General features: G+C 36.0%; 1 protein-coding gene across 1 annotated transcript in view; it reads left to right on the top strand.

Moving 5' to 3' along the window:
* The window catches only part of LOC107660234 (CUB and sushi domain-containing protein 1-like), a 411,890-nt gene that overhangs the window by 373,178 nt on the left and 25,381 nt on the right, over positions 1-13,331 (top strand). The window contains exons 51-55 of the mRNA XM_016449502.1: positions 477-665; positions 1,727-1,900; positions 5,837-6,019; positions 9,608-9,784; positions 11,418-11,597. Coding sequence (XP_016304988.1) covers positions 477-665; positions 1,727-1,900; positions 5,837-6,019; positions 9,608-9,784; positions 11,418-11,597 — 903 coding nt within the window. The remainder of the gene's footprint in view (positions 1-476; positions 666-1,726; positions 1,901-5,836; positions 6,020-9,607; positions 9,785-11,417; positions 11,598-13,331) is intronic.

The following is a 13,331-nucleotide window of genomic DNA, read 5'->3' on the forward strand; positions in this document are numbered from 1 at the left end:
AATTGCGAAGGGCAGTAACTGAATTTGTAACTGCGTGGCCGACACAGCATGCCAAGGACAGCATGTACCCGGTTTGAGTACAGAAAAATGTAATATGACCACATCTGTCAAAATTGTTCAAGACAGTGTAGAAAGAATCAGCTACATGTGTAGAATAACGCTCACTGCATGAACAGATATGTCAGCTTTAGATCAGAATGCATGCATGACATTTTTCTAGGTATGCACAGGAAAACAAAAGACGCTTCACTGTTGTGGAAGTGCACAGATAAAAGGCAAAGAAAGTTCTGAAGGAGCACAATTCACCCGCTTATAATTCATGTCTTCAAAAAGAAAGTGCGGTTTACGGTTTGGAGTTGATTGAAATTGCTTCAGAGGCTGCACCAGCGATCCTACTGTTCAGCCTCCTCCATTGATTTCTTCTGTCTTTCCTCACTCTGTCAGACATTAAGCATCAGGCTGTTTTTATCTTGCAGTGGTAAACTGCTCTGATCCGGGCTTTGTGGAGAACACCATTCGTCACTCTCAACAGCGCTACCCCGAGAGCTTCAACTACAGAAACACCGTGATGTATCACTGCAAGAGGGGCTTCTATCTGCTCGGCTCCTCCGTCCTCACCTGCCAGTCAAATGGCTTCTGGGACAGATCACTTCCTAAGTGCCTTCGTGAGTGATAGCCTCATGTTTCGTCCAATACACACTCGTCCAGAGATTCATACAGTGCCAAAAATGGCTTTGCTGTTGTATACATGTGATGGAATGCTTAAAAAAAAACATTTTAAAAATTAGAATTATGGTTCTTGATTCCGGTAATATCCGACATTCTTAAAACAAGCTCAATTCATTGGAGAAGAAGGATTATATAAGATGTTGAGACCTTTTTTGTTTATACTTTTGCTAATTGAATAAGAAAAATAAGCTTAGTTCATACTTATATTGCACAAGTTATTTAGATATTTAGATAGTTTTACAAAAAGGACAAACTTCTGAGTGATTACGTTTTCTGTTTACATAGATTTTTAATTTATTTTAGCTTTAATATTTTTAGCCCTTGTGCACTAAAGGGAATACATTTAGAGATGTAACTTTTCAGAGAGGGCTTTAGCATTCTGACAGTGTGCTTTACCTTGCTAAAAGTAACTATAACTGTTGAACTGTCAGCGCAATAAAAGTCATCTCTTAGAAGTTGCATTTCTAAATTCATCCCCTTAAAAGCTCCACTACTACAGCCATAAAGGACCACTTTTGTAACAGACAAGGCTTTTGTAAACAAGACAATTACTGTGCTGTCAAAATGTTTTTGAAATAGTTGGTCAATGTACAAATGCAGACCGACATCTTTTGCCATTGTCTCGCATCTCTGTTTATTTTTATTTTTTTTCAGCATTTCATGCTGCGAGCATTGTATTTTTAAGTGTATTTATAACTTGACACATTGTATTTGAAATGTGTCAAGTTAAAAATAGTTCAACATCTCGTTTTTTTTTTTTTTTCTAGTTTGTTGTTCTCCATCTAGCTGTTTGAATGCAAGCATACAGCCTATGTGATTGCCTCTTAGGAAAACGTCTGATTGGTGTATATTGTGTAGATAGGTTATCAGCGTTCTATACCAAAAATACTTTGACTGACAAACAGGGTAACCAGGCCGTCATAATCGATTGTGGAAATATGAAGTTTTGAAGTATCTTATCTGAGATGGTCCGTTCTCTTTCTAATGCCCCCCATAGCAATATCCTGCGGTGATCCCGGCACACCGCCGTTTGCTGTCATGTCGGGCCAGAAGTTCACCAACAGAGCTGTGGTCCATTACTCTTGCAGCCAGGGCCGGACTCTGGTGGGGAACGCCACGCGCCAGTGTCTGGATGATGGCCGGTGGAGCAGCTCGCCGCCCTACTGCTCAGGTACACACATCAGCAGGTGGCAGAGCCTCAGGGCGGGAGACTGCAGACCAGCTGGCTAGCTGAACTTTAAGCCTCTGTCTGAGCAGCTCAGCTTACTTCAGACTTAAGTGTCTGTCTGAGCTCAGACAGATCTTAAAGTTTAAACAGTAACTGCTGTTGACATCAGCGCTGACAAAGTTCTTGTTTCCTCAAAGTCCAGATGATGTGCACATCACGCAGCTCTCTGACATTATATGTTTATGTGATAAGTTTATGAAATAATAATGTAAACCAGACTGCCCCGGACTAGAGCCTAGCAGTTCGGTAAGAAGTACACACATTCATTTTGTTCATAGATAAACTAATTTAAGAGAGATCTACCATATGCTCTAAGATTGGTTTGCTACTACAGAAGCATATATTAACACCTAATTTCCAAATTCCTGGTGAAGAAGGAATCCACCAATCAGAGAAGTCAACAGGAAAACAGGAACTGAACCAAAAAAGCCCAGCAGTGACACCCACACCTATAAATCATTGAAAATTATGTATTCACATTAGTGTCCTATAGGGATGTAACAGTATGAAAATTTCTTATCACGATTATAGTGACCAAAATGATCACGGTTATCAGTATCATCACGGTGTTGTTCAGATGTGCTGGAAATGTTCAAAAAGTACTGACACACAAATAATTTCACCAAGTTTTACATTTAAAATCAACAAACAACAAATAAAATGAGTTTTTGTTTGCATAACTAAAACAATAACATTGGCAATGATGTCCGGATTTTAAATGACAGCATGACTGACAACAGTTTATCTAATAGCATGTTCAAATATCTAATGTAAATGTTCAAATAAAGCTTTGAAAAAGTTTCATAAATGGTAAACCTCACATTTCAGCTTTTAAATAAAGAAAAGGGTCAAGTCAAAATGACAATTGATTAATAAATGATTATATGTATTTATCTGCTCCATAAATAATACTAGATACCTTATTGTTTAAATGTTTAGAATCCATATAAGCTTGTTTTTCATCAACCGGTCAAAATTTACAGCAGGGCATGCTAATTCGCTGCACGCAGCTTCGCGCTCCTGACGCGAGGCTCTACACTCGAAGCGCTGCGCAGCTCAAACGAGTCGCGCTATTTCGTTATGCTTTCAGTTTCGTTTGCCGTTTGATGTTTCTCACATGCAACAGAAATGCAGCGCTTATGAGTTAAACAATGCGGTGGTGGCGCCAGTGCGACCGCACACAAAATTTAGTCGCACTGGCAGAAAAAATTCTAGCAAAATGCGCCCATTTGGTCGCACACTGGGGCCCTGTGCAGTACAGTATTTATTTATCCTCAGTTGTTCAAATCGCGGTAATCGAATACGGTTATAGTGATAATTAAAATATGAAACGGTAATACTAACCGTGGGGTATTTCATCACGATTTATCATCAAACCGGTAATCGTTAAAAGGGATTAGTGTCCTAAACCTTTTGATAACTTATATATTTGGGTAACACTTTCCAATAAGATCCCATTTGTTAACATAAGTTAATTTATTAGCTAACTTGAGCTAACAATGAGCAATACACACACACACACACACATATATATATATATATATATATATACACACATACATACATACATACATATACAGTATATGTACACATACATACATACATACATACATATATATATATATATATATATATGACCCGTGCTGGCAAAAAAAGAAGTGAAAAATTGAATTTGAGGTTTTCACGAAAATGTGTTTATTAAGCCCTCTTCTAGTGATCCCAATGCTTCAAATAGTAATTAAACATCTAAAATTATCTTTATTTGTATGTTTTCTGAGAGGAGTACCCTTTTTTCTGCTCACTTCTGGACGACTGCTGTTGCTCTCAGCACAAGTTGTAGGATATATCGTTGAAAAGTGCAGCATTCGAGCCTTATAAATATCCATAGCGAATTCTGTATGACATGAGTCTGAACCAGTAAAATATGATTTTCAAACCTGATGAGAACAAAACGATCGCCTCTCCGAGAGCGCGCGATCTCCCTATAAAGTACATTATTGCTAAATATGTCTTGGCAAGATTCACATAATCTGTTATGTCTTACATGAACGTTTAGTTAATGGTTGGGGAAAAATCTGATGTGTAACATTATATTAGATCCATGCATTACAGTAGGTCAAAATATTGATCTGTCTTGATGTTAATCAAACATTAAAACTAAAGACGGAATAATTCGCTGCTCTTGATTAAACTACATTTTATTTGCATCTTTGTATCTTATTTTTAATAACAGAGATAAAATAAACAGCTATATTGTGATTGATAATATAGTAATTATTATTAAGAAAATAATTGGAGGAAAATATGCAACGTTGCTTGGTGATATTGCTTTGGAATCTTCAGAAAACATTAACTCGATTTTTCTCAAAATCAACTCTGCTGACTCAAGTTATATATCATTTTGAAGGTATTTTAATGTAGGATGTGAAAATGAAGAGAACTCATTTTTGAAAATGTGCTCATTCTGACTCATTTTGCCAGCACGGGTCACACACACACACACACACACACACACACACACACACAGTCTAGCTAACGCTCTTACTTGATAAATGGTTTATTATCTTCATAGCTACAGAGCATGGCCAGCAGAGGAGAGAGACAACATTAGATCAGGCAAATCAGTTGGATTAGCATTGAAGTCCAAATGTAAGAATTCTGAAGTTAAAAATCAAATAAAGCTGGACAGAAAAAGGTAGATTTTGTGACAAGACACAAATTTCCTGGATAGATGTAGCTGCCCAGGTTATGAATTCTTAAAGACAACATGAAACAAATATTTCTTCTGTTTTTCAATGTGCATATCTTGATATTCTCTCTAAAATATCTTCTGTAATATCTATAAATAAATATAAAAATAATCCAGCTTCATAAAGCTATATATATAAAACACCAAATAACTTCCTATTGGCTGTCTTGCATCACAAAGCAGTTTAATTTTGGTGAAAATTGAAATGAAAATGAATTCTTAATGGAAGCTTTGAACCTGAGTACAAGGTTTTATATAGTCAATATATATATATATATATACACACACACACACTGTGCTCATTCTGACCCAGTTTCACACACACACACACACACACACACACACACACACACATATAATTAATATATATATAAATTAACTTAAACTTGGATTAACATGCTGTAGAAGTAATGTTAGTTTATATTTACTAGTTAAAAATGTTAACAAATGAGACCTTGTTGTACAGTGTTACGTATATTTGTATATATCTCAAGATTTTGAGATATAACAAAAAAAAACATTTCTAATGTAACATTTCTATAAAATAAGTCAATAGTCTTATATTTTATTTTTTTTATGTTTTTTTTTTTTTTGGTCATACTTTATTTTAAGGTCCAATTTTCACTCTTAACAACCCATTAACTACGACTTTTGCCTTAATTAACTCCTAATTTGCTGCTCATTAATAGTTAGGTATTTGTTACGCTTAGATATTGGGTAGAATTAGGGATGTAGAATATATTCATGCAGAATAAATGCTTTGTAATTACTAATAAAAGGTCAATATGTTAATAATAGGCATGCTAATAAGTAAATAGTTAACAGTGAGACTTGGTCCCTATACTAAAGTGTTACTCTTTTATTTATTATTATTTTATTTACTTTTCATTCATGGCACGAGTAGTTCAATTATTTTTCCAATAAGTAAATGAACTTCACAGTTTTGTATGATTTTTAAATTAGTTGTTGCTTTGAATCAAATGTGAATGTAAGGTTATTTTTTTTCTCTCTCTCTGGTTGGCTTGATTCGTAACTCTTTAATAATTGTTCAAAACATTTCTGGAACCGAGGTCACTGAGGAAGTGAGTGGTCAATGAGAGTCATGAGAGTCATGCCTTTGCGCATTTCAGGTGATAATCCAGGATTCTGTGGCGATCCAGGAATTCCTCCTCACGGTTCTCGTCTTGGGGAGGAGTTCAGGCATAAAAGCCTCCTAAGGTTCACGTGTGAAGCGGGCTACACGCTGATTGGATCTTCCGAGCGCACCTGTCTGCAGAATAGGTCCTGGAGTGGAACCCAGCCCATGTGTGAAGGTGAGGGTCACAGATACGTGTGGAGAGACACACAGGGCGAAATTCACCAGGATGTGGCTTTGCACTTGAGCTTAATTTGATCAGAAAGGCAAATTGTGATCCAGTAAAGGCAACGGCCTAATGAGTAAAATGTATGCTTGAGAGACTAGGGGTTTTTAGTTTGTGCTATATATTTATAAAGGTTTAAATGTTTTCTTAGAAACTAAAGTCGGCTCAAATTACGACATGTTCTCTTTGTTTCTGAACCTCACTTAACCTGCTGTGCTCACTTTTTCCTGAATTGTACATTGTAATTATTGTAAAATTGATCTTTTGATGCTAACCGGCCTAAAATCGGTAATTGCGAGTTAACTCGATGACTCTGGTTAGTGGAGCCACACAAAAGGCCCTGTCATTAAGCATGGTGTCTAATGATACATTACTTTAATAAGGATGTGTGAATAGCTCACTCTAGCTAACTGCTAATGGAAAAACAGGACGTTTTGACATGATTCAGAGTCTGAGCAAAGGTTTTTTTTTTTAGTTTTTTTTTTATTGTTACTGAGGTCCCACTTTATATTAAGTGGCCCTGATACCTGTGTACTTACATAGTAACTAGATGTATACGTAGTATGTAACCACAGTGTAATACACATTGGTACATAGTATCTAGAGCTGTAATATTTCTGTAACTACACACGTAACAACCCTCTGAATGGTTTGTGTAAGTACAAATGTGTAACAGGACATATGTAACTACATTTTGTAACAACACTATGTATAAGAGTAATTGGAACAATTTGATCCAGGGGGGTGGAGATGGGTAGGTTTAGGGATATGTAAAGTGGGAGGAGTTGGATCTCAAGTTGATGGAGTTGGTGCACCACTGTAATACCAGTGTACTTACATGGTAACTCCTCAGGAACTGTCCACTTAATATAAAGTGTAACATTCTGGACACCAACCACAATTTGTATGTAAAGCCTAACTTACTGGCCGCTGCTGTGTAACATCAGAGTAATTACATGATAAATCCATAGGAATTGTTTACTTAATATAAAGTGTAACACTTTCTTTACCAAAAAGTGCTGTTAGTCCTGTTACACATTTGTACTTTCATTACCAAAAAGTGTTGTTACCAATGTCCTGTTACACATTTGTATTTACACATACCATTCAGTGGGTTGTTACATATGTGTAGTTACACAAACATTACAGCTGTAGATACTATGTACCAATGTGTACTTACACTGTGGTTACAAACTATGTACACATCTAGTTACTATGTAAGTACACAGGTATTAGGGCCACTTAATATAAAGTGGGACCTTTTTTTTTTTTTTTTTTAGAAAAAAGACAATTCAGTTATTTTGCAGCTGACCATATTCATTTTCTTTGTAGTTTTCCTCCATATTTCCCATATGCAGTCCCTGTATATGTATTTGATCACTGACTCTTGCCTGTCACTGTTAGTAAATTTGATACAAATTACTTTATGTATAATTTATGAAGTCAAGTCAAGTCTGCTTTATTGTCAATTCTTCCACATGTACAGCACATACACCCAGAGAATTGAAATTGCTATATTTAGTTTAGATATAGTTAATGGAAATTAACAAATCAAATGTTCTATCTAACTAACCCACACCTACAGGTGCATCTCAATAAATTAGAATGTCATGGAAAAGTTCATTTATTTCAGTAATTCAACTCAAATTGTCAGGAAACCTTTGCAGGTGTTTTGAGTTGATTAGCTGATTGGCATGTCACCATATTCTAATTTGTTGAGATAGTGAATTGGTGGGTTTTTGTTAAATGTGAGCCAAAATCATCACAATTAAAAGAACCAAAGACTTAAACTACTTCAGTCTGTGTGCATTGAATTTATTTAATACACGAGTTTCACAATTTGAGTTGAATTACTGAAATAAATGAACTTTTCCACCACATTCTAATTTATTGAGATGCACCTGTATATATTCACCAATTTCATTGTGCAGCTCCATTGTATATCTCAATCTGTAATTTAGTTAGTCTCAGATGAAAACAAAATAATAATAGCGCTCAGCAAATAAACCTCATGGAAGCTAGGGTTCTGAATCACCCCAGGAAGTATTTATACCATACTATTAGAGGATAACAACAATGTGCCCAATAGCTTAATGTGTTTTATCACTAATTTGTTTGTTTGTTTTCTGCTACAGACAGTACGATGGGGTTGTGTAAAAGAGATTGATAATATACATTATTTAGGGCACATTCATAATTGAATAGGGGCTTTAACACATGGCTGAGACAGATCGCTGTCGGGGGTAACTCTACGGTGGGCTTTAGTACAGTTGTGAGGATACAGACAATACTTTCCAGATACCAGACATAAAACACAAGCCTGTTGCTACTTACAAATAATGACTTAAAGTTTGGAAGTATATCTGTTTACAGCAGCCCTCCACTAGGATCCCATTAACTCTTAATCGGTCCAGTTTTTCTCTATTTACTTAAGTTTTATTATTTAATCTGAAAGGATATGAGGGCCAAATTACAGCTACAAATCTTGATGATAATAAAGATTAAGTGAGTCATCCATGTGACCAACTATTTCAACAACAGTTCTGCTGATTAATGGATGATACAACTCCAAACATAATTATAGAAGTTTCATAATGATTTCTTAACTATAACTTAACCAACAACCAGTTGATCTTCAATATGCTCTTGGAGCATAAAAACACCCTTAAATTATTGTTTCGTCAATAGAAATGAAAACAAGTATTTTAAATATAATTTTCTGTTGCACATTGTTCATCATAATTTAGAAAGCGTTATTGAAAGCTGCATCATATGGACACCTGACCAAGTTCAGGTTGTTACCGTGCATCAGCAGGTAACATCTTTTTTAATTCTAATAAATCTGAACTCTAATTATTGCTATTTGAAAATACTAACAAAAAACTAATTCAAGTTGGAACTAATTTGATCTACCTTGCTAGCAACACTCTAGGCTGCAAAATAAATGAATCTGTATCACGATGATCAATACAGCTCAACACCCAGTTTCCTGTGCTGTTTATTCACAAGATTCTATTGAAATTATTTCACAATAGAAAATGACTTTGATGCATAAAATTCCATGTTCTTTGTTTCTACAATTGCAGTCAAAATGTATAATTTAAATATTATTGACTGTTGCACGCGAGTCGTCATAATTTAGAATAGCACTGTCGTATGGACACCCAACCAATTTAAGGCTGCCATGCATCTCTGTGCTATTAGAATTCAAACTCTAATTAACCGCATTGGAGCGTATCATCTTTACTGCCCTTATCTGAAAATGCCACTTCAAAGTATGAGAATAAACAAAAAAAAACTTGTTAAACGCTCCAACTAATTGGAAATGGAAGTTCATCTACCTTGCCAACAGCACTCTGCAGGCTGTAAAACACTGCGCTTGTGGTGTAGTTTCAAGTGTTTTGCTTGTGGTGCTAGCCCTTAGATATGTTTCACAGAAGCTCTTGTCTTACGATTGCTGTTTTCAGTCCCGCAGGCCTGCAGTGTTTTACTCCTCACATTCTCTCTTTAACTTCTTCTGGTCTTTGATTGCCGTCCCAGCTGTATCCTGTGGAAATCCTGGAACGCCGGCCTATGCCAGGATCGTTTTCAGCGATGGTATGCTGTTTCCTAGCTCGGTGACATACGCCTGCTGGGAGGGGTACAAGACCTCGGGTCTCACCACTCGCCATTGCACCACCAATGGCACCTGGACCGGCTCAGTACCAGATTGCATCGGTCAGAACAACAACCTTTACCCTTTTTGATTACCGCAAAATGTTTTTAACCTGCTTTTGTAATTACACAGGCATTGCTTATGTAATGTACCCTGTGTGCTTCAGGAGTTGCACTGATAGCTGATGAGTTGTGTCACAAGTCACGTGATCCACCACCGTTAACACCGATTGGACGTGTCAACAAAAGTTATTCTTATTTTGTTAAAAAAAGGGGAGACAACAGGATGAATCGTCATCTCTCCATAAAGTTCAGCAGTTTTAGTTGTGTGATATAGGTTTTATGTAATAGCCTGTAATGGGGAAATATACAGTGGGGTCCAAAATCTGATACCACATTGAAAATCTGGGATGTAGAAGATTGTTTTAGCCTAAGGCAAGTTTACATATTAGTTAGATTTCTAGGTCAATAATCTAGGTTCACCCAAAAATGAAAATTGTGTCAATCATTCACCTTCATGTCGTTCCAAATCCATAAGACCTTCGTTCATCTTCGGAACACAAATTAAGATATTTTTTATGAAATTCGGGAGCTTTCCGACCCTCCATAGACAGCAAGGGAACTACCATGTTCAAGGCCCAGAAAGGTAACAAAAACATCAACAAAATGGTCCATGTCCAAGTAACACAACGCGTGCTTTCCTCTGCTCGTAAACAAGGCGCAGCAGCATCACGCGCATGCATTGTGTTTCTCTCGATAATGGCGGTAGATGGTAACTCGGAGGAGACGAATTGTTGAATAAAGTCGTTATTTTTTATTTCTTTGTGCACAAAAAGTATTCTTGTAGCTTTGTAAAATTACGGTTGAACCACTGATGTTACATGGACCATTTTAACGATCTTACTACGTTTCTGTGCCTTGACTGTTGTAGTTCCCTTGCTGTCTATGGAGGGTCAGAGAGCTCTCGGTTTTAATCAAAAATATCTTAATTTGTGTTCCAAAGATGAACGAAGATCTTACAGGTTTGGAACGACATGAGGGTATTCCTATGACAACTGTTCCTTTAATTATTATTTTTTTTTCTATGAAAGGTCAGATGTTTTGATTCCACTGAAGTTCAAATTGGTCTTAGGAACATTCTCAAATCATACTCTAAACTCATTAGGTTTAAAAAAAAAAAAAACACGGGGTGCTGTTATTAAAGCAAAAGGTGGACAGAACCAACCCCTAAGACTGTTAATTTTAACTCAAATTGTTGTTCTGATAATACATTTTAATGACAATTTTTAAATAAAGTACATTAAATAAATGCACATTTTAAGCATTTTTGGTTCAAACTCTTTAATTACATGGTGAAAATAATGTGAACCCAAATGTAACCCAAAAGACACAATATTTTAAATATACGGTGCATTCAGAAAGTATTCAGATCCCTGTTTTCACATGTTATGATTTATTATATAATATTAGTTTATTTATATATTTATTTTCCACATCCATCTACAACTCATGCACGCGTCTGTCTATACAGTATAAGGACTAACAGCTGAAAATTCATATTAAGTTGTATGGAGTGCAGATTGATGTGAACAGAAATAATAATAATAATTATTATTATATTTCCAAGTGCAATCTCTATGAATTATTAAAGAATGTTCAAAAACGTTTGAGTCTAGATTGTCCTCTCTCGTTGCAGTTATCAGCTGTGGGGATCCTGGTCCAATTGCCAACGGAATTTACATTGGAAATGAGTTCATATTTAACAAAACCGTCCACTATTGCTGTAACCCTGGGTATGTAATGGAGCCCCCTGGTTCATCTACTCTACGCTGCAGCAAAGATGGCATTTGGAATCAGACCAAACCAAGCTGCAGAGGTAACTTCCAAACGTACACGATTCTCTCTGTACAGGCAGAGAGGGCAGCATTTCCTGTCACTCTGCAAACAGCATCATGAGAGCTTTTAAAATATATAATTATATTGTGGAGTTCTTCCCAACATCAAAAACCTTTCAGATGTTTTTGATCTCTTTTTTTTTTTTTACTTGCCTGGCAAGTGAGATTATTCACTTATGAACTCCAAGGAGATGTTGCCATGAAATGTGTGGGATCTATGTTATCAGATGTCAGAGTGAAATTAGCAAGTGGTGCAGACAGCTCAGCCTCCTCACGATCAGTTCTAGAAAATATCAGATATGTTTTCGGACGCAGGAAGATATGCGATGGATGTTTGATATTCAGAGTGATTTTAGTATGTAATCCCATTTAATCATCGTTTCCTCCCACAAGCAATACACTTCCTCCCATTAGCAAATGGAACGTAATGATCAAGGAAAGAAAATAAATAACTCTAAGCCCCTTGTTTAGCATACTATTCTTTCAGATCTTCCTTTTCCGCGTCTGAACAAGTGAAAGAAGGGAGGTGCTGGGTTTGGACACATCTTCCGTCAGTAATAATGATGGTGATGAAATCAGGGCTGTTCAGAATGCCTTTAAAATGCATCTCAGTTCCCATTCCTTTAGTCTGAACTGAGGTAGCAAACAGAATATGGAATTTGAATTTGAATGTAGGACAGTCAAAATAAAATTCTAAATCACTGCTGTAAGTGTAGGTTTTTATGCTACATGGGGTATTTACAGAAACAATATTTTTGTATTGATAACCAATGTTTAAAAATAGTAAAATAGTAAAAGTAGTAAAATAGTATAATGTTAAATAGTATAATGATTAGGCATGCAACATTTATGAAATCGTTAATTTGGAGATTATGTGAAACTTTTAAAAAATTAATTTGTTACCCCTCAGGACCATTCATGAAGGCAAAAAGGTGATCAATAACAGTGCAAAATGTACGAGACATGGTGTTCAGTTGCAGTAAAAAAAAATATTCCCTTAATGCATTCTTATAGATTTTATTGTAACATTTATTTGTTGCCAAAAAAAAAATTGGTGTTAAGCATCAATTGCCAGTAGGGACAGTACATTTCCATAATGCTTTAATTTATGCCAAATTTTGATGTTAGTATTTCTGTTTGGTAACACTTTAGAATAGAGAACACTTATTCACTATTAACTACGACTTTTCCCTCAATAAATTCCTAATTTGCTGCTTATTAATAGTTAGTAAGGTAGTTTTTAAGTTTAGGTATTGGTTAGGATTAGGGATGTAGAATAAGGTCATGTAGAATAAGGCATTAATATGTGCTTAATTAGTACTAATAGATGACTAATATTCTAGTAATATGCATGCTAATAAGCAACTTGTTAAGAGACCCTAAAATAAAGTGTTACCATATTTTTGTCACGATCGCTACTGTGAGGGAGCGCAGAGCGAGGAATGAGGAGACGTGGAGTACATCAACAAGGAGACTTTTATAACATCAAGGGAACCAGGAAAACACACGTAGCAGAGGAGGTTGACATAAACAATACTGGACGAAGGAAAACAGGGCAGACTACACTTTAAATACTGGAGCAAATGAAGATAATTAACAAAACAGCTGGAAACAAATGATGAACTAATCAGGGAACATAATGGGAACAGGAAGGACCAAATATGGGCATAAACTGAACATGGAACATGGAAGGCGCATCCACGCTACCCACAACA

The sequence above is a fragment of the Sinocyclocheilus anshuiensis genome, unplaced genomic scaffold (genome assembly GCF_001515605.1).
Source record: "Sinocyclocheilus anshuiensis isolate Anshui unplaced genomic scaffold, SAMN03320099.WGS_v1.1 scaffold475, whole genome shotgun sequence".
Lineage (NCBI taxonomy): Eukaryota > Metazoa > Chordata > Actinopteri > Cypriniformes > Cyprinidae > Sinocyclocheilus > Sinocyclocheilus anshuiensis.